General features: G+C 47.5%; 1 protein-coding gene across 1 annotated transcript in view; it reads right to left on the reverse strand.

Annotated features, from left to right (window-relative positions):
* Positions 1–21,807, reverse strand: part of FGD3 (FYVE, RhoGEF and PH domain containing 3) — a 281,833-nt gene that overhangs the window by 106,557 nt on the left and 153,469 nt on the right. The window contains exons 5-6 of the mRNA XM_029600868.1: positions 10,576–10,665; positions 2,194–2,330 (exon numbers count right to left, since the gene is read on the reverse strand). Coding sequence (XP_029456728.1) covers positions 2,194–2,330; positions 10,576–10,665 — 227 coding nt within the window. The remainder of the gene's footprint in view (positions 1–2,193; positions 2,331–10,575; positions 10,666–21,807) is intronic.

Below are 21,807 nucleotides of genomic sequence, written 5' to 3' on the forward strand. Positions count from 1 at the left end.
AAGCTGCAATTCACAGACAGTCTTGGCTGCACTTACTTGCATTGCAATGGAAAATTAAAAGTACCCACATACATGTAGCCGCTGCCACAATTACTTTTGGTTCACAAGGGCTCACCCTGAAGGTTACGGGCCAGGGCTGCATCCATGCTTCCTGATTCTGCTTGCATCAGCAGTCAGTTTTATTCTCCCTGGTGCTCCTCTGCAAACATACCAGTAAAAAGAACACACTCCACACTATAGCTGTTTAAAAATAAAATTATTTACCCGTAACTTGTTTGCAGGAAACGAAAATCAAAGCAGGTATGCTATGGTATCACGGTCTTAGTCAATAGCAAGGCTGCACACCCTGGCAGGTAGGTACTCTGGGGGTCAGGCACACCCTCCCTGGCCACTTCCCCTGGGTACCTGCTCCTTTGCATGCAGCTCTCTTCCTTTCTTCCATTAAATAGAAGCAGATGAATCTCTGGCCAGTTTCTTCTCCCCCCCCCCCCCCCCACCTTTCTCTTGACTCCCACAAAAAAACTATCCTCTTTCTCTAACTCTAAAGAAGTTCCTCTTTGATAGAGTAATAGAGCTCAACTTGCTTCTTCTTAGATACTTCCTTCTAAAATCCTCAGTAAATCTCAGGCCTCCTTAGTCCTGAAGGCCTGGACACCTGACCTTGCGCACCCCAGACACCTTCCCAGAACGAGAGGCAGGACTGGCAGCCTGTGACAGAATACCCCTCCAGCATCTCTCATAGCCAGGAAGCCAAACCTGAAGAGCTCTAAATCATAAGGGCTCATGAAACCTCCCCATCAAGGGGGACAGACTTCCTCTACCACTCTGTTTGGACATTATATGCAATATATGTGACAACAATGATGCCTAATAGTAGGGGGACAGTTTTGGGATCTCCTTGCACAAGCAATGTTCTTCTAATGCCGAGAACCTCCTGAAAAGACATTAAAAATCCATCACCTCTTCTATCTCTTGTAACACCACTTCCATACCTGTAGCCATTCTCATATCATGTGTCATTCTCCCTTTCTTCTTACCTAATTGTATGCTGCTTGGGGCAAGGGCCCCTCTTCCTTGCCTACCGTTACCCAGCATGACTTGTGTTAAGCGTTCATTGTATCCGGACACTGCAGTAAATGTGTGCAACTGTTCACTGTTTCCATGTAGATCCATCAGGATAACAATGAGCCAAAAAATGGCTTCCACAAGCTTTTCAATCTCACCTCTGATGAACACCAAATGGGCCCTCGTATTTTTAAATGCAACTCTTTTAAAGCCCGGAAACTAATGAGGACCTCCATGTGGGGAAGGAACAGAGGTGTGCCACTGACCAGTGTTTTGACCTGAACTGTACGGCATTCATCCGAGCAAAATGGATGCATAGCATAATACTTCCCTTGCTAGGCAGAGGGGAATGTATGCTGGGGAGAGAGCATCTGGGTGTTTCTTGCTGATTCCGTCACAAAAGAGACCACCCCAACAGTTGGACCTAGGCAATGAGGCCCTCAGTTACAAAGAAACATCTTACCTACCATATGGACTTTAGAACAGTGTGCAAGAATCAAAGATAAAATTCCGTGCACACAGTCAAAAGCTAGGGATTATACACTAATCTCTAGTCACTACCACCCACAGTGGGTTTTATTAGTTTTCCTTTTTTCCTCAATTCAATAAAATATGAAAGACCTCATCTTGAGTATTCAAAGGTTAGAACAGAGGCTGGTCTCAATAAAATAAGCAATTTCAGTGTGACTTACTGCTGCACTAATACGTTTTATCCACTTCACTGCTTATAATGAACAGCTCAGTTTGATATAGAATTCAGTTTGATTTAGCATAAAATGTTCACAGTAGCTCAGATTGTGAAGTAGTTAAATTGATACCAGTTAGAAGAACAAGCACCGATGACCCAGACAGCAGAAACTCAGTCACTAAGTACAACGTCAGCTCTAATTATGCTTTGGCAGACTAATGACATGTCCATTTCTATATTCTGAGAAAGTAACATAACTGCATAGTACTTTTTGCAATACTGAGGGAGTTAATGAGATCCCAAGGACCAATAACTTCTGCTTATAGTGGATTAAAAAGATTTTAACCCCCCTGCCCCCGACCATGTACAGTGCAACAGGTTGAAATATTATATCACAAGTGCTTTAACACCTACTCAACTTTCTCTCATGATTTACTTACCACTCCTGTGTAATTCGTATTTTGAGCTCTGGCAGGAGAAACTGGCCATGGAAAAGATATATTGATGAAATATTAGAAAAGATTCCGGTTGTCACATCATGTGGAATACCAGCTTCAGATAATCTAGTGCAGAAAACCTGTTGAGGGGATGCACAAATTATGAAAGACAAGGTGCATATATTTCAACTTTAAGAACGGCTCTTTGCTGGAAGACAAAGTATCTTGTCTGCTAATCGGTAGCAGTTTTAGTTTAATTATTTTAATCTGATTCGATAGACCACTGTTTGCCATCAATCACAGCAGTTAACAAAATTAAAATCTATAAAATACCATCTAAAATGAAATACATAGCATACGATAAAAAAGCAAATTTATTTATTTAAAATGTTTACATACCACACCCTTCAAGAAGTATTGATACAGAGTTACATTCACAGTATGACAGAAATGCAGTAACCAACATATAACATAAAACATACTATAACCTACAGTATCATAAAACATCACAATAATATCAACACACAAATTATCAACTGCACCATATTAAAAAAAGAAAATCACTAGTCACCATTACACTATTTCATAGAATTAAAAACACAGCAAATTAGTAAAATGTCTGCTTAAAAAGCCAACCTTTAACTGCTTTTCTAATTTTGGAATAGTTCGCCTCATTTGGCAAATCATTCTACAACAATGGGCCTTAATATACAAAAGCACAACACCTTGCACACTTTAATCTAATCTTTGATATCACAAGATCTTTTTGAGAGGACTCTAATGTCCTCGACAGATGGTTACAAATCAACAGATTGGAGAGATATTGCGGTTGACAATCTGTAATACCATAAACATCAAAAGAAAAAGGAGAAAAAGAGAAAAAGAAAATATTAGGAATTTGTGCAGAAAAATGTGTCATTTTGGTTTGTTCATTCATTTTGTATGCTCCAAAGTTTGATTGTTGTGTTTGTTTGTGACATTCATACCTCTTTGGGGAAGCAATATATCCTATTTTGGGCTCCAAAATGTGGGTTTTCTAATTAATTCTAATGAAACATTCAGGCAGACATCACAGGAAGAAGGAAGAGCACTCCAAGACACCAAGATTGTTTCAAATTAGCCCAAAGAGAAGAAGAAGAACAAAGGACAGAAACAGAGGCAAAAATACTGAAGGCTCCAAAAGAGGGGTAAAGGCATCAACAACTATTGAATGATGACCCCAGTGCATTAAAAGAGTTGCAAAACAGCATCAAGAGTGGCATGAACAGCCCAAGGCACCATGAGAGAGGAATGAAGCACCAAAAGTGGCAGGAAAAACTCCAAGACACCAAAACAGGGTGAAAGCAGCATGAACAGTGGTGTGACAACCCCAAAGCACCATGAGAGGTGCAAGGCAGCCACCCTTAGTGGCAAGAACCCTAGGGCTCTAAACGAGGGGCATACTGCACCAGTACAAGTGGTATGAAGATCCCAAAAGGTACCTAGAGATGACCCAATGACAACAATATTGGCACAAATACCACAAAGCACCTAAAACAGCAGCAAAAGTAGTAAGGCGCATTGAGAAGGGTGAAGCATCAGCAACAATGGCATAAACACTCTGAGGTTTACAGTGTGGGGTATGGCAAACAGCACAGAGGCATCAAAATCCCTAATCTGTGGAGTGCAGATGTTGTGAACCTGCCCGCGATGAGCGTGGGCAGGCTCCCTACCTTCCTCTCAGCTGCTTCCCAGAATGCGGCACGCCGCCGACGTCCTCCACAGTCCAGAGACCTCGGCAGTCTCCTGCCCTGCGTGGCAGGGCCGAGCCGTCCCTCACCCCCTCCTTGTGGCTGGAGCCGCTGCCAGGGCCCTCGAGTGGCAGAGAGGACGTCTCTGCCGCTGCCTGCGTCCTCTTCATGGCACGTAGCTGCTTATGCAGCCTGCCTTGCTCCTCTCTTCACGGCAGAGCTGCCGCTGCCACTCCTCTTTGGGCCTTCCACGTGGCCGGGACGTCACTACCAACGGGCCTGTCTTCTTCCTAGGTGCGGGTGTGCGCCTCTGCTCATCTTTTAAAGGGCCAGCGGCTGGAAAAGGCCCTGCGGCCCTCAGAGATAACATCATCGACCTGATTTCCTTCAGCCCTATAAAAAGGGGCCCTGTTCCAGTCTCTCGTTGCATGTGCAAGGAGTTAGATGCTCCTGGATGTTCCTGTCCTTCGCTCCAGGAGTCTTCTCTGTTCCATCACTTCTTCAAGGTCCTGTGTTTCCTGTTGTAGCTCCTGTGTCTTCGTCCGAGCCTTCGTTCCTGATCTTCCATGTCCAGATGTTCTGCTGTCCTATCAGTTTGTTTCTGAAGTCTGTGATCCAGGCTAGATATCCGTCTTCCAATTGTGATGTCCAGTCCTGATGTTCCTGACATCCACAATCCAGTCCTGTTGTTCCGAGATTCAGCCTTGATGTCCTGAACCCTTGGTTCCTCGTCGACACCTTCCTGGCGTGCCATGTCGTGGTCCGCGAACAGCCCCACGGGCGGGCTGAGTAGGGTGCCCCGTGGCACAAGGCCTGCTTCTCTCCAGCAAGCACATGCCTCCAGAGGGTCATCCTTGCTTGAAGCATAATCCCGTCTAGGTCCGGTCTCCTGAATCTTGTCCCGGCCCTCGGATCTCCTTGTGTCTGCTCCGTCCATGTTTTAGACTCTGCATGATCCTGTGACGCCCCAGCGTGCTCCGTGACCAGCCACAGGTGGCTGTGTAGGGCACGCCCCGGTGCAGGCCTCTACAGTTCCTGGGACATGTTCGTCTCACTCGCTCCACTATCTGGTCTGGAGTTTGCCCCACATCCAGTGTGGTCCGCGACCAGCCCTGTGGGTGGGCTGTGTAGGGCGCACTGCGTCGCAGTCTCAACCCAGCACTTTGTTCCTGAATCCTCATCTTCAGTACCTTGTTCCTGAATCCTCGTCTTCAGTACCTTGTTCCGGAGACTTCGTCCAAGTGTCTCTGCCTGAGTCTTCATCTGAGCCTTCCATGTTCCAAGGCCTTCGTTTGCCCCTGGCCTCAGTCCAGCCTGCCGCTTCTTGCCATTACCCAGCGGCAGATCTGAAAGGGCTTGGAATGGTCGGAGGACCATTCAAAGACCACCATTGCGTTGTTGGTCTTCCCGAAGCGTGCAGGTCCTGTGGAGGGTCAGTACCTTCGGTCATCCTTGTCTTCATTCCAGCCTTGCTCCTGCTCCGGATTCCATCGTCTGTCTTCAGTCCAGCCTTGCTCCTGTCCAGCCCATGCTCGGGCATGCCTCACCTGCCTCAGCACCTCTTCGGAGTTCCTCTGGGGTCGAGCCATGGTCCAAGAACACACAATCCCCTGGAAAGTGGAACTGCTCTCCTAGCGCTTCCTAACAGCAGGGTAATGGCAAAAAAAGCTAAATGGCATTAAAACCCACGGCACAAAGTGTGGGGTATGGCAAACAGCATAGTGGCATCAAACTCTAAGGCATCATCAGAAGGGCGAAGGGCACTAACAACAGTGGCAGGAATATTTCAAGGCACCGTAAAAGGGGCAAACCAGAACCAGCAGTGACAGGAATTCCCCAAGGCACATGAGATGGCCAGGAGGAGACCAGGCAATAACAATGGCATACTACTACAGCAAGGAACAGAACCACGAAAAAGGCAAGATGAGAAGAGGATCTTGTCATTTTTTTCTTTAACATTCTTTCTTTTGGGGGAAAAACACTCTAGTATAACAGAGAAGCAGGGTAGGAGAACAAGGCCGAGACCCTAGAGTGATACAAGGAAACAGCAAGGTGCAGAACTAAGGAAGACAGGGCATGAGGCTTGGGCAGGTCAACATAGCAGAAGCCAATACTATGGGCATTGGTTTTCTGTAGCTGTGTACTCAGTTCTCTTACTACTCACATGGAAATTCCAGGAAACCCAACACAGTGAGGCTTATTTTTAAAAAAAGAACAACTTTTCTATCATCTGTGGTGCCAGCTGTGAGCAATGGAGACTTACAGTATGCCCTTCCATTGAGAATACCTGTTCACTAGACATTCTGGTAAGCAGGCAAGACAAGAAATGCTGAAACACACTGGCAATGGGGCTGGTGCAATATCAAGTGCAAAAAACATGCATCCAAACTGGGCGCACGTTTTTTTCCAACACTTGCACATCCTCCTCTCCTGGGCACCTGATGCAGTAGATAAATGAGCTGCCATGCTAAAAAGGATGCACCAGGGTTAAACTGTGCTTTCCTAGCACATCTATGGCATCAGGTGCCCAGGAGATGTCATTCAAAGCCACAGGTTAGGAAAAAGGGCACTCGTAAATTGAGCATCCATTTTCCTAACCTGACTGCCGTCAAGTTTTTTTTTTCATGCTGCTTCCTGTGGTTCCTCCTACTTAGTATAGGGATGATACTAAGTAGGAGGAACCACAGAAAAGCAGTAAGTTCTGATTTCTGTGAGCCCTTGACACGTGTCAAGACAATGCCAGCTCCAGTGAGTTTTTTGCATCAGGAGCAATAGCTAATAGCCTCATCTACATGGCATTTACGTGTGATGAGCACTATTGATTACGAGTGTGTTTTGACGCACGACCAAAATACATGTCCAATCACAGGATAACCAGTGCACTAGCCTGAGCGTATGTTGCTGCATTGGCTCTAATGTGTGGCCAAATCATGGCCTCATGTGTTCAATATACTGTACCAATGGATCCGTGGCCTCGTCTTCTATGGGCTCTACCAGATAGCATGTGACTTGATATTTGAGCTGGTGTTTCCTTTGCTTGGACAAAATAATCTCCTCAGCTATTAACTGCTGTAACTATGGCCTGTTTCAAGAGAGACCGTTCTAACATGGCCAAAAGGGGGGGGAGGGGGCAGATAAAAGTGGGAGAAGTGGTAGTTGACAAAGTGCTGCTCTAGCAGGCACTACTGCATGAGGTGCCCATTCTTTCCTCTACTGTATCTCCACTCGTCCTCTGATGCTCCTGTGCAATAACATCTCCTTTCACTAAATTAGAGAGTTGCACCAGAGGGCGAGACTCCCTTTCACCCATCTAGTGTATCTATCCTTCTATGTGAGGAGTATCTTGTATCTGCTCCTGCAAGAAGTCCAAGAAGAATAAAACCTTTCGAGTCAGTCCCTGCTCCTGCTAAAAACACTTAACTTACTCTGCGGGATGTTGACTATGGGGATCACCTCACTCAGGGCGATTCTTGAGGAACTGAGGCATCCTTGAAGAGCTTCAGGACTCAGATCAGTTCTCAATCTTGATGCCCCAGGGGACAAACCAAACCTATCTTACCTTCCTAGAGTCAAATCATGAAGGAATTCTGCTGCTCCACTAACCACTGCAGCATTAGATAGGTGGAAGTCCACCTGGAGCCTACATCCTCAGTCAGCCTGTGCACAGGCCACCCTGCTGCTGCCCACCCTTCACTTTCTGGTGAAAATACCCCACTGGTGTCCTATACTTCTCAACCACTTCTTTCAGGACAAAGTCTTGAGAGTTGAGAGGAGCTCGTTAACAGTATCAGTGTTAATTGTATCAGAGCCTGAGTTCTGTATATAAAAGTCAGCCAAGATAAGAAAGATATATCATTCTTGGAAAAAAAGCTCAATTACAGAGGTAATTTTTGCAGCCTTGATTCAAGACCTTATTTCGTAGAAGGGAATTTTCCTTATTCTTCACTGCTTTTGTTTTTGTCTGCTGGGTATTATTATTGTTTAGAGGAATTCTAGAAGGGAAGGGCTGCTTTGCTGTTAGGTACTTTTTTTTTTTCCTTCTGCCACAGTATGTAAGATGCCCCAGTGCTTTTCTCTCTACTGCTGCATTTACAACAGTGAATACATTCTATAAAACATGGCTCTCCTTCGCTCTGAAGTGCTCCCACACCCCAGAGTTCTTATGGGACTTCTATTCCGTCTCTGAAATTGGGTGCTGGTACTAGGGTCAAGCCAGGATTTCCTGATAGGTACACTAGGTCTCTGCCTAGGGCAGCAAAGGTCTGGGAAGCTATAGGCCAGCTGAGCATTAGCTGCTACTCAGCTGTGCTGAATCTCAGTCATCAGAGAACAGCTCCTTCTTCCTGATGCAGCTCCTCCCCTCCAGTGCAGAAAACTGGAGGAGAAGAGTGAGGCTGGAACGGACAGAACAAAGAAAACCTACTCTGTTCCTTTTTCCAGCCCTTCCCTTCCTGGTTTGTACAGGGAACAGGAGAAAAGGGAGAGGCAAGAGCACACAGCAAGGTGCAAAGAAAAGCCACTCTGCTCTCCATAAGAACATGCCATACTGGGTCAGACCAAGGGTCCATCAAGCCCAGCATCATGTTTCCAACAGTGGCCAATCCAGGCCATAAGAACCTGGCAAGTACCCAAAAACTAAGTCTATTCCATGTTACAGTTGTTAGTAATAGCAGTGGCTATTTTCTAAGTCAACTTAATTAATAGCAGGTAATGGACTTCTCCAATCCTTTTTTAAACACAGCTATACTAACTGCACTAACCACCTCTCTCCTCCTGTCATTTAAGGACATGAGGGGAGAAGATGAGCCTGGGACAGACAGAATAGTGCAAAAGCAGCTGTGCCTTAGACCATCTGCTGTATTGTCCCTTGTCCAGATGGGGGAAGAGGGAGGGAGCCATCAGCATCAACAGTGTCAAAGGACATCAAAAATCCTAAATCCGTCACTGACTGGGGTTGAGAATGGACAGAGAACCAAAAGGCCAGAACATCTTTCTCTGCCTGGGGAGTTCTCTTTGCCCCAGCAGAATTGCGTTCTGCCTCCTCTACCTGCTCAATGGAAGATAGCATGCTAGTAAATAGCCCCCCCGCCAACTTCTCCACAGCTACTAGCTGTTCTGTCTCCTCCGATTCTGAGAAGCCCTAATATGATTCTTCTGAATCAGAGGTTTATTGAAGGATCTGCTGCAGACATTTCTCAGGAGGCAGCACTATGCTGCTTTCAGCTGCTCCCAGGACTACCCTTGCCCCTCCACTGCCAGTGCCAATGCCACCTTCCACTTATTCTGCCTTCTCTTGCACATTAGGAATAGTGCTAACAGTAGCAGCAGGCAGCATACCTTCTTGCTTGATAATACCTGTGGATTTCCCCTAAGAAAAAAAATCTCTCTTTAGCTTGAGCTAGGGAGTGCTGGTAGTACTACTAGTGCTACCAGGTGTATTGGAATTTTTACTTTTAGTTGCCTTTCCAGAAAGAAGAAAAGCTTTTCTTCTCCCTTTGTCATGGTTTCCATAGCACCTTCTTCTTCTTCCTATTCCCTGTGGCACTACAAATTTAACACAGTCACTAAGAGTCCCTACTTCCCACTGTCTATGGAAAGAGACTTTTTTTTTTTTTTTTTTAACAAGTACTATAGTGTTAGTGTGTGTAGTCCTCTTTTCACTGTTCTCACACACACTGCATATTAGGGATGTGCATTCGTTTGCGATGAAATAGGAAATAGAGACAATATTTCCTATTTCGTCATGTTTTGGGAGGGTGATGAAACAATAAGAAAACCCATGAAATTTCATGTGGTTTTCTTATCATTTTTGGGGAGGTGAGAAAGGGCACATTAAAAAAAAAACCTAGGAAAAAACCCAAACCCACCCCAACCCTTCAAATTTAATTACATGCAACCCCCCACCCTCCCGACCCCCCCCCCCAAGACTTGCCCAACCCCCCCCCTCAAATCTTACCGAAAGTCCCTGGTGGTCCAGCGGGGTCCCGGGAGCAATCTCCCCCTCTCGGGCCGTCGGCTACCACTAATCAAAATGGCGCCTATGGCCCTTAGCCCCTGTCACATGGTAAGGGCAATCTGTGCCATTGGTCGGCCCCAGTCACATGGTAAGAGCAATGGATGGCCTGCGCCCATGCTCCTATCACCTGACAGGGGCCGACCAATGGCACCGATAGCCTCTGTCACATGGTAAGGGCAAAGGTCCATCGGTGCCATTTTGATTAGTGGCAGTCAACAGCCAGAGAGGGGGAGATCACTTCCGGGACCGTGCTGGACCACCAGGGACTTTCAGTAATTCGGGGGGGGGGGTTGGGGGGGTTTGTTTTGTTTTGTTTTTTTAATTTGAAGGGTTGAGGCAGGTTTCAGGCATCATTTCGGGGGGGCAGACAAAATAAAATCGGCCCGAACCGCAGGAAAACGAAATTTCCCGTGGCAGGCCGATAACGAAGGCCAAACCAAAAGGTTTGGCCGAATCACATCTCTACTACATTCTATTAATTCTGTTTCTACTTCCAGAACATTTAATTCAAATTATTAAGTTATTTTATGAAACCAGTGTTTTGGAGCAGAAGGAAGCACATCATCAACATTGCATTATTCTGGTATTAAGAAAGCATGCAACATTTTGAAGGTAAAAAACAGCAAAAGGTCACTGTACCTGATCTAGTAGATGCAACCTTTTAACATAAGCTTCTTCTGTGTGGAGAAGTTCATTTGCAATATGGAAAAGCTTTTGAGGTTCTGTACACTGAAAGAAACCAAAAATTAACACCAACTAAATTGATTATATATGTATATATAGCACAGTTGCTTACCTGTAACAGGTGTTCTCCTATGACAGCAGGATGTTAGTCCTTACATGTGAGTGACATCATCCGATGGAGCCCGGCACGGAAAACTTTTGTTTGACTGGCAGACCGAGCATGCTCAGCCTGCTGCTATCTGCGCTTCCATGCGCGGTCCCCCTTCAGTCTCGTAATATAGCAAAATAAGGGCAAGAAAAATAATATAACAAACTAAAGGTGAACCCAACATTGTGGTGAGATGGGCGAGATTCCTGAGGACTAACAACATACTATCCTAGGAGAACACCTGTTACAGGTAAGCAACTGTGCTTTCTCCTAGGACAAGCAGGATGGTAGTCCTCACATGTGGGTGATAATAGAGCTCCAGACTGCCCCATTCGACCAGAGAGACCCACAGTAGCCAAACAAGGTGCCAACAGGCACAACACAACTGCGGTGCTGTGGGGAAATAGGGGCGGTCTGGTCCCACAGAGAGCACGATGAAAGATAGTTGGTTTGAAGACTGGAATAGATTGCGCAGGACAAACTGGCCAAAAGCACTGTCCTGGCGACTATTCCTGTCAAGATAGTAGTGAGCCGCGAAAGTGTGGAGAAAACTCCAGGTCGTGGCCCTGCAGATTTCAGCAACAAGGACCACACACAGATGGGCCACTGATGCCACCATAGCCCGCACAGAGTGAGCTTTCACCCTGTTAGCCAGCTGAAGGCCTGCCTGTTGTCCCAGTTGGGACAAGGTTTGCTTCCCCACTGCTGCCCCCAGCCTATTGGGGTCAAAAGACACAGAGTTGGGTGGACCAACTATGGGTCACTGTACGGTCCAAGTAGAAAGCGAGCACCCGCTTGCAGTCCAGGGTGGAGAGCACGTTCTCCTGGGTGGGAATGAGGCCATGGGAAGGATGATTGACTGGTTGATGTGGAAAGCAGTCACCACCTTTGGCAGAAATTTTGGGTGTGTGCACAGCACTACATGATCATGGAAGAATTTCATGTAGGGAGCGTATGTGGATCTCATTGGCCCTGTGAGCGGAAGTGATTGCCACCAGGAACATAACTTTCCAGGTGAGGAACTTCAGGTCACAGGATTTGAGAGGCTCGAATGATGCCGCATGAGCCTCGCCAGGACAATGTTGAGAACCCACGGGGTCGCTGGTGGGTGAAGCCGGGGCAGGCCCCGCTTAAAACGCTCGACCAGCAGCTGGACTGAGATGGGCACGCCGGTGACACCCTGGTGGTAGGCGCTGAGGTGTACTTGGACCGAGCTGGCTTGGGAAGCCAGACTCGGACAGGTGCCAAAGGCGGGGGAGCAGACAGGAGAAAGGGTCCAGTCCATGGCCGCCGCACCAGGCGAAGAAATGCTTCCAATTCAAGATGTAACATTTTCTGGGATTCAATCAAGCCCCTGGAAACACCATCCGAGAGTTGCAAGGGCTGGAGGATCATGCGCTCAACATCCACGCCATGAGGGCCAGAGCCAAGAGGTTCAGGTGGCACATGGTGCCCTAGTTCTGCGACAGGAGGTCGGGAGCCATCCCCAGCAGAACTGGTACGCTCACGGACAGGTTCTGGAGCAGAGGAAACCAGACCTGTCTTGGCCAGGCGGGTGCCACCAGGATCATGGTCTCCCCGACCCCTTGCAGTTTCGTCAGAGTCCTCAAGAAGAGCGGGATAGGGGGGTACGCATACAAGAGACCTTGTCCCCAGTGAAGGGAGAATGCGTCACAGGCCAGATGGCCCTTCCCTGGAATCAGGGAGCAGAACATGCTCAGCTTGTGATCGTGGGGAGAGGCGAACAGGTCCATGTTCTGCGTGCCCCAGCGACGGAATAAGTCGGCAGCCACCACCAGGCTCAGGCACCACTCGTGTGGCTGGAAGGACTGGCTGAGGTGGTCCCACCAGCATGTTCAGATGACCCGGCAGGTAGGTGGCCTGTAGATACATCCCTCTGGAAAGGGTCCAATCCCAGACCTGTATCGCTTCCTGGCAGAGGAGGAAGGAGCCCATGCTGCCCTGCTTGTTGATGTACCACATCACTACTTAGTTGACCATTCCGATGAGGACGACCTTGGAGGAGAGCCTGTCCTGGAAGGCCCACAAGGCGCACCGGATCACCCGCAGTTCCAGGACGTTTATCTGGCAGCAGGCTTTGGCCGCAGTCCAAAGGCCCTGGGTATGCAGGCCATCCGTATGGGCCCCCCCACCCCTGAGGCGAGGCATCAGTGGTGCTGGCTGAAATGGGAGACCGGTTTCCAGATTGGGCAGGGCCTCCCACCATGTCAGGGAGAGGCACAGAGGGTCCATGACCACCACTGGTGCCTCTAGATTCTGGGATGCTTGCCGCCACTGGGACAGCAAGGCCCACTGTGGGTCCCTCACGCGGAGGCAGGCCAAGGGAGTTACATGGACTGAGGCCACCATATGGCCCAGCAGGAAGAGCAGCAGATGAGCCAGCGAGGAGAGGGCAACCGCTCGATCCTTGGGCAGAAAAACCTTTGCCATATCCAACCTGGTGCCGATAAAGTCTAACCGTGGAGACGGATTGAGATGTGACTTGGGGAAGTTGATAATGAATCCCAATGTCTGCAAGGTCTAAACCGTCAAGGCCAGAGCATTCAGGGCCCTGGAGCGAGAGTTGCTCTGGATCAGTCAATCATCCAGGTACGGAAAGACATGGACCGATCAACAACTGAGGCAGGCAGCCACCACTGCCAAGCATTTCGTGAAGCCACATGGGACTGAAGCTAGCCAGCACTTTGTACTGAAAATGTGCCATCCCCATCAGAAAGCGGAGGAACTTCATAAGGTTGGGACAGCTGCAATATGGGCATAAGCCTCCTTTAAGTCGAGGGAGCAGAGCCAGTCTTCCTTTCGGAGGAGTGGGATCAGCATGCCCAGAGAGACCATTTTGAATTTCTCTTTTACAAGAAATCAGTTTAAAGCCCTGAGGTCGAGGATGTGGTGCACGCCGCCATTCCTCTTTGATATGAGGGAAGTACCCCGAGTAGAAGCCATGGCCCCACTGCTCGCAGGGGACTGGTTCTACCATGTCCACCGCTAGGAGGGCGGAAAGTTCCAATTGAAGGACGACCTGATGGGTGGGCATACCCTACGATAGACATGGGGGAGCGGTCTCTGGGAGCCTGCTGAAGTTCAGGCGGTAGCCCTGGCAGACAATGGAGAGGACCCAACAGGCGAAGTGAATGCCTCCCAGCTGTGGGCGAAGCAATGAAGCCTGACACTGACTGGGGGATCGGCCACCAGTCAAAAGCCAGCAGACGGGATCTGTTGGGGGGGGCTGGTTGGGCCCTCGGAACTCGCTGCTGCCGGCAACGGCCTCTAGGGCTCGACCGAGGCGGCCGGCATGGGCAGCTGGAGGAAAGTACTTCCTCGGCCAGAAGGGCTTGCGAGAGCCCGGCCTGGAGGACTTCCTGGCAGAGGAAGGGCCTTCAGAGGGGCTGGCGGAGAGTTGCTGAAGAGTATCATGTTGATCTTTCAGCTGCGCCATGACCTCTTTCATCTTATCCCCAAACAGGTTTTTGCCTGTACAGAGGAAGTCCACAAGCCCATCCTGAATCTCTGGTCGGAGACCTGAGGCCTGGAGCCAAGTCAGACGTCTGGCACTGACGCCTCCGGTGGCTAGGCGGGCTGCAGTCTCAAGAAACGTCATAGGTAGACCCTGATCTCATGCTTATCCGCCTCAAGCCCCAGCGTGACAATGGCTGCAAGGGACTCCTGCTGTTGCTGGGGAAGGCCCTCCGCAAACTCTTGGACCTGCTTCCACAGGTTGCGGTTATATTGGGACATGTAGAGTTGGAAGGCTGCAAAATGGGCAACCAGCATAGCCTCTTGGAACATCTTTCTCCTTATGCCATCGAGCTCCCTGTGTTCGTGCCTCAGAGGAGCAGAAGCGTGTGTCCGGGAGCGTCCGGCCTTTAAGCACGGACTCCACCACTGCTGACTGATGGGGTAGGTGCTGATGTTCAAAACCTGTGGCCTGTTGAACCAGATAAGTCGCATCAGCTTTCTTGTTTACCGGGGAAACTGACACCGGGTTTTCTCACATTTGGAGGAGGAGCTCCTTAAAGATGTCGTGGACCGACACTGCCATGATCTCTTTTAGAGCATCGATGAACTGGAGGACCTCAGCATCTTGTGATGGGTATCCTCCTCCAACAGGAGTTGGAAGGGGATGGCCTCTGCCATGGCCCTTACAAAGCTGGCAAATGACAGGTCATCGGAGATTGATGCTGTTCCTCCGGAGGAGAAGGCTCTGAGAGGGGTCGTCTGAGAACTGAGGAGTCTGAGGAGTCATTGCCCCATGGGTCCTAGGGACCCTCCTCCTTACTAGGGCCCAGATGCCGAGGGCAGGGACTGGAAAGGACGGTAGACCTGGGCCCCAAGGACACCAAAGGCCGTGGGGGCACCATCGATGGACTTTTGGGAATTGAGGGGGGCATTGGCCGTGGTATGCCGGGAGGAACCGGCAGCGGCCTGGGGAACCACGGGCATGGGCACCCAGTCCCCGAGGCCTCATCCTTCTTGAAGGACCCAGGAATCGGGATCGCTTCGGTGGAAGGCAGTGGCAGCCGAGGAGGCATCGGAGGCCTTTTAGGCACCAGTAGCATGGGTAGGGCACCAAGAAGGACGTCCAGATGCTCCAGCAAGAGTGCGAGCATCGAAGGCAGAGGCTCGGGCACTGGTATGGGGGTCGGTGGTGCTGGCAGCTCGGTGCTCTGTAGCGCTTTGAGCTCTGCTAATTGCACCCTGCGGTCCAACTTCTCCTGAATGTCCTGGGTAGTAAGGACTGATCGAGGGGGACGAGGTGTCGCCGGCAAATCCTCAGAAGGATCACAAGGAAGCACAGCGCCCAGCACAGTTGCAGTAGGGAATGCCTTGGGCTACCAGGGCACCAGAGGATGGGGCCTCTGGTAGCCGGTGCCACTTCAATGGTGGCTCAGTAGTCACTGATGCCGCTCTGGAACTGGCACTGTGGCGAGACGGTGACCAGTGTCAATACTTCCTGGATTTTCAGCGCTCAGCCCGGTCTTCGAGGAAGATGATGACCCCAAGGTTAGGGGGAGCAGAGAGACCACAGAGGATCAATCTCCCTCTCCCTGATCCTTAGGGGTACTGGAGAGCGGGACCACTAGGGGAAGAGGATGACACTATTGAAAAAAAGAGGCTGGCGAGCGGTCAATGACCATTGACCATGAATAACCAAAGCAAAAGCCAAGGGTACCTACCAAACAGAGGAACCAAATGTGAATGGGGACCCAATGCAGAAAAAACCCAGAAAGACAAAAAATGCTTTTGAGGATTTGAAGCTCCACAACCACGAGGCTACAGCACTGTGGAAAAGAAGAAACTGAAGGGGGACTTTGCGTGGACATGAGGATAGCAGCAGGCTGAGCAAAAGTTTTCCGTGCCGGGCTCCATCGGAAGATGTCACCCACGTGTGAGGACTACCATCCTGCTTGTCCTAGGAGAAATATATATAAAACACCCCAACACCTCCCTCAATGACTAGTATATTGTTACTGAAACCTTAATGCAGAAAAATTGTTATGACTAAAGACAAATTGCACAGTCTGACAAATTATTTGTCAAAGCAGTCTCTGTATGTATCCAAATTATTCTACATCGGGGCTTCTCAATCTATGGGTCAGGACCCCAAATAGGGCACAAATTCTTCAGCTGGGGTCACTAGTGCCTCAAAGGGAAACACTCTTCAGGCACCAGTAGCATTAGTACTGAATTCAGTGTGGGGCCTGTGGAAGTCAGCATGGGCACACAATCATGGGCCCTGCAATGGCTCTGCCCTTGCATGAATTTCTGTGGAAACTGAAAGCCCTGTGCAAAGAGGGACTGGGGCCACTGCAGGGCCTGAGAGCTTTATCTGGCTCACAGGCTCCACTTTGACTTTCATTAGTAATGCTGCTGCTGCTGCTTGCCTATCAGTGTCAGGTTTGGGACCAGCCATGAGGAGAAGGGTGGGCTGAGTGTGCACAGGCCTGTGGAGATTGCCACTGCTCCTCTCTCCTCACCCACCACTGAACCTACTAGAGAGGAAAATGTTGCACCTGTCAATGCTGCACAAGGCTTAACCAGGGATACATATAGTGTAATACATAAAAGAGCAGAGACTTTTCTATGCCTAATGAAGTGGTTTCTAAAGGTAGATTTTGGGAGGCTATATTGTACAACTGGTGTTGGAAATTAGCTATAAAACCACAATTAACCAAGGGATTTTCAAATATGGCAAACTTGGAAGCACAGTGCTCCTTTGAATTGTGATGGGGCACTGGCTCCGAATTGGCTCCGAGCAGAAACTGCTTTCTGGCAAATTACATATGAATTCTGTATAAGATAGTACGCATAGGGGGTAATTTTCAAAAGGAATTGCATGCATAAGTGTATCTACTATTGTAGCAATTTTCAAAAGCCATTTACTGGAATAAAGTGCACTTATGTGAGCAAATCCTATGGACAATTCATGGCATATATTGTAGCAATTTTCAAAAGCCCACTTACACGAGTAAAGTGCATTTACTCGAGTAAAATCCAGTTTTAAGTGAGTAAATGCTTTTTAAAATCAGGCCCATAGTGAACACTGGAGAAGAGACAACCACTTCATGTTACATACACCCAAGTCCTCTTAATCGTGCAACTCCGTACTAAATGAAAAATCAATTCAAGAGTTCCAGTTTTTGACCTTGTGATCACAGCCCTGATCACTTAATCACATTCAACAAGTGCTACTTTGAGCTAACAGAGGCCTTTTCAGGAAACTGCATGGAAACAATTTAAAGAATTTAAAAAACTTTTTATGTTCTTCTTATGAAGTAGTAAAACAAGTTGTATGAATATTTTTGACCCAGTAGTTTTCCTTCTGCTCCTTTTGTGCTTCCACCTCAATCAGAACCAGTATCTTTCAGCAATGTTACAAAGAAGCCTTCATTTGAAACACATCTGGGATACAAAACTCCACTAATTACATCTAATTTAGAAAGACAAGAACTGGAAACTGTTAAACAAGAATTAATCATTTCAAATGACCTCAATGTCACCAGACAATGTGATAAAGCAACAGGGAACGCTAACAGTACGAGTGGTTGTACATCTAGAAGCAGCGGCAGAAAAAAGGAAGTATTGCTCTTGTATAGCTCACTACTGAGACCCCATCTCGAGTACATCTCCAAAGGCTGTACCCTTTGTAAGGACATTGAGAAGATGGTTATAGAAAGGCTACAGAAACGACACAGGATCTGCAGCAAAAACCCTGCAAAGGTTTAACATGCTGACAGGGTAATTTTCAAAGATTTATGCACGCCACTGAAAATTACCCTGGGAAATCATACTCACTGGAGGAAAAAGAGAAAAGGAGGATATGATAGGAACAGTCAAATATCTGACAGTCTTCAGTAAGTGACAAGAACTTGATTTCAAGGACACGATATGACGCTCAAGAGAGGAAGTTTCAGAGGAAACGTGAGAAAATACTTAGTTTATGGAGACAGTGGTAGATACCTGGAATAGTCCACCAGCAGAGATGGAGGAAACCTGCACCGACATGAAATAAGAAGGGACATCCTACAAGCAGTTAAGTTTCTACAGCTGGGCAGCAAAGACCAGAACAACTGGGCAGAATGGATGGGCCAATTTGATCTTTAACTGTCATCTACCATGTTACTAAGTCCTAACCACCAGATTTTTTTTTTAAATCCCTATCAAGCAGTTTCAGCAGATTTACTTTCCAGGGCTTGGCAGGTAAGAGTAATACAATATTAGGGAGTACATCATAGTACATCTAAAACAATACCAACTCAAAAATTAGAGAAAAATTATTTTCACCTCTGGAGGCTTTACACCATTATATTGGTATTACTGTACTATTATTGTACCTGTATGCAATCTGCTGCAATGATCCTGGTTTTAGGACGTTCTTTGAAAGCTGAAATTATAATTATTACTATTCTAAAAAGTGCACTCTTGTGTGGAATCATTTCAACCTAACACTTCAGCTGAAATACTGTTGCAATAACGGAGTCAGAACTAAATCTAATGTAAGCAAAATTTAGAAACCTAACTTTTAGAGCAGATACTCATCACAGCTACCATGTGTGAGTCAGCTGGGCCGGGGTGTGCTATTTATGTTATGCATATTCTTAAGCAATAATGGATACTGGGAACTCCAGTCCCCTTACCATTCATACTTTTTTTTTTTTTTTTTAACAGGAGAATCAATCTTTCTTCTTTAACTATGGGCTTAATGCTTTCATATCCAAAATGGGGTTGGCTGCTAGAGTGTTAACCCTCCCACCCCCATGCTGTACAGGCTCTTAATTTCGGCCAAAGAATCAACAAGGGACCACACTAAGCTCATGGCTCAGATCTTAGATTTGATCTGAGCCAAATGGCCAAGAAGCAATCTCCATTAGTATTGAGACCCTTGTTCTATTTCAAGGTTTGCTCCAGATGTTGTCGTCGTTCTTGGCTACCCTCCCACTCTTGCATGCAGGAACTGTTCTGTTTCACGTCATTTTCTCTGATAAGTGCCTTGCAAGGAGGAGTTAAAAGTGCCAACATGGAAAGCCATGCAAGATTTACCTCTAGTGTTTTAGAATTAGGGTTACATAGAACTCTAGTATGTAGCCTAACAGAAAACTTGAGAACAGAAGTATGAAACAGGTATTTTGTTATAAACATAAAGAGACCTCAGAAGAAGCCTGATGCATCTGTAAAGCTAATGTACTGCCTTCATCTCCTTTATTAGTTCCATAAAAAGTTGTTAGAACCTCCAGTATTCTGCAGGACCAAACTGACCAACAGAGCTACCATAAATGCTAGAAATATTAGATCTAGACAACAGAGTTGTGATTGCAATCAGTGTTCACACACCTTGGGGCCAATGCAATAACGTGCGCCCAGCCTAGCGCAGAGGTTTAAGTGCAGTTGGATGCGCTAGACTAGCACCCGATGCAATAAGGAGATTAGCGCGTGCAAAACACTCGCCCAAACAAATGCCTGGCTGATAGTGCTCATCACATGTAGATTCCATATAGATGAGGCTATTAGCTAGTACCCTCCCCAATGCAGAAAACTGCCGGGCAAACACCACACACTTTTTAACGCAGCAAATTTAACTCCAGCCCCAGAGAAATTTTAAAAATACCGTCCTGTGTGGTTCTTCCTACTTCAGAATCATAGCGACACTTAAATCTACTGTTTGGAGTTTAAAAATAAATGGCTTAACGTAAACAAAAATGTATTGGATTAATGTAAAAATAAATAAATAAAATTTCTGGACACACTTTTACACACAAAATATACACGCACAATAACAAGGGGTGAAATTGGCCTGAAGTGGATAAAACGGACGCAAGCCTGCTGCAGTTCTGGACCCCAGAGCATTTGAGCGCTAGGGATGCACAATGTTTCCCTAGCAGGTCCTTTTTTACTGCAGCGCCTCATTTTAATACTGCATCGGACCCAAGGGGATGTGGCTGTGCAGGTTAGGAAAACGGACGCTCAAAACGAACGCTCATTTTAACACGCGTCTTATTGCATGGACCCCTCTTGATCTATCAGAGGAAAGCCTTCAGAGCAACTAAGCACAGTTTAAAGAACCAGGCATGTGGAGCTCCATGAAGAAACTATTTAATTTCTAATCTTTTTAAGCTTAGCAGTCTGCACTCTAATGACTTAGTTCTCCTTCCTGTGAAAGCTGAAAGTGCAAAAGCTGATTACATCCCCTTGTGAGTTTTCATTTAAAGCTGCACCACATCCTCTTTCATCATAAATACCACATCTACTCAAGACTGTACAGCGTTCATCAAAATAACTTTCAGTCTAACCTCCGACCCCTATTTTCCCTTTAAGCCACAGTCACAAATAGCATGCCTGGATGAGTCAGGAACCTCTGCTGGCCTTGAAGAAAATCTCTTCCCAAGTCTTTTCCGTGGTGCCATTTTACTGCAGGGATCTCTGCCGTAGTTACTCCTGGGGGAATTCGGCGCAAAAAAAAAATTTAAAATTCTGCAAAAACTTTATATTGGTCAAAATAACACAATTTACATGACACTAAGTAATTACTTTTTAAATTAATACAGTAAAAAGTTATTACTTAGAGATGCAGAATTTTAAATATTTTGAGCAGAATTTCCCTAGAAATTCACTGTAAGAGTGTCCCTTCCGCTCGCTCTCCCTACTCCCCTGGCCACTTTGCCCTCTCAGGGCCCAGCTCCTTCACCTGCCAGTATCTCTCCCCTCCACTTCTAGGCTCAAACCCTTCCACTATCGCCAGTCCCAGGGTTTGACCCTGTTCTCAGTACTGCCCCTCACACAGGTTCCCTCTGTCCCTCCCTCTCTATCTAGTACACATACCCTCATATAGGCTCCCACATACACACACATCCCCTCATACAGGATCCCTTCTCTCTTGCATACACACCCACACATGCTCCCTTTCTCTTTCATGCATACATCCTCACACAGGCTACTTATGTCTCTCTCTCATGCACCCCTTCTCACAGGCTCTGTCTCACACATACACAATCCCTTCAAACAGGCTAGCACCCTCGCATACACACAATCCCTTTTTCATACACACGAGCTCCCAATCTCTCTACACATACACACTCCTTCACAATCTCCTCATATAGGCTCCCTCTCTCTGGCACCCACACTTGAGCATCCCCCTCCCCCCCCCGATCTCTCACCCCCCTGCTCTCTCACCCTCCCCTCCCTTTCTCCCCCTCCCCTCCTTCACACCCCTCTCCTCTCACACACACACTTTCACCAGGGCCTTCATCTTCACCGCAAGCAGAGCACACTCCGTTCACAGCACACAGGGGACTTTATCTTCGCTGCGAATAGCAGGTGCCCCACAACTCACAGGGGCCTTCATCTTTGCCGCGAATGGCACGCCGGGGCCTTCATCTTTGTGTGCGCCGTTCGCAGCATGCCGGCGTCTCCTCTGCCATTTTCTGCGAGAAAATGGCAACTCTGCACGGGTTGGGGGAAATCTGCGCAAATTCTGTGCTCCGCAGTAGCACAGAATTCCCCCAGTAGTAAGTAGTGGCAGCAGC

The sequence above is a fragment of the Rhinatrema bivittatum genome, chromosome 4, assembly GCF_901001135.1.
Source record: "Rhinatrema bivittatum chromosome 4, aRhiBiv1.1, whole genome shotgun sequence".
NCBI lineage: Eukaryota > Metazoa > Chordata > Amphibia > Gymnophiona > Rhinatrematidae > Rhinatrema > Rhinatrema bivittatum.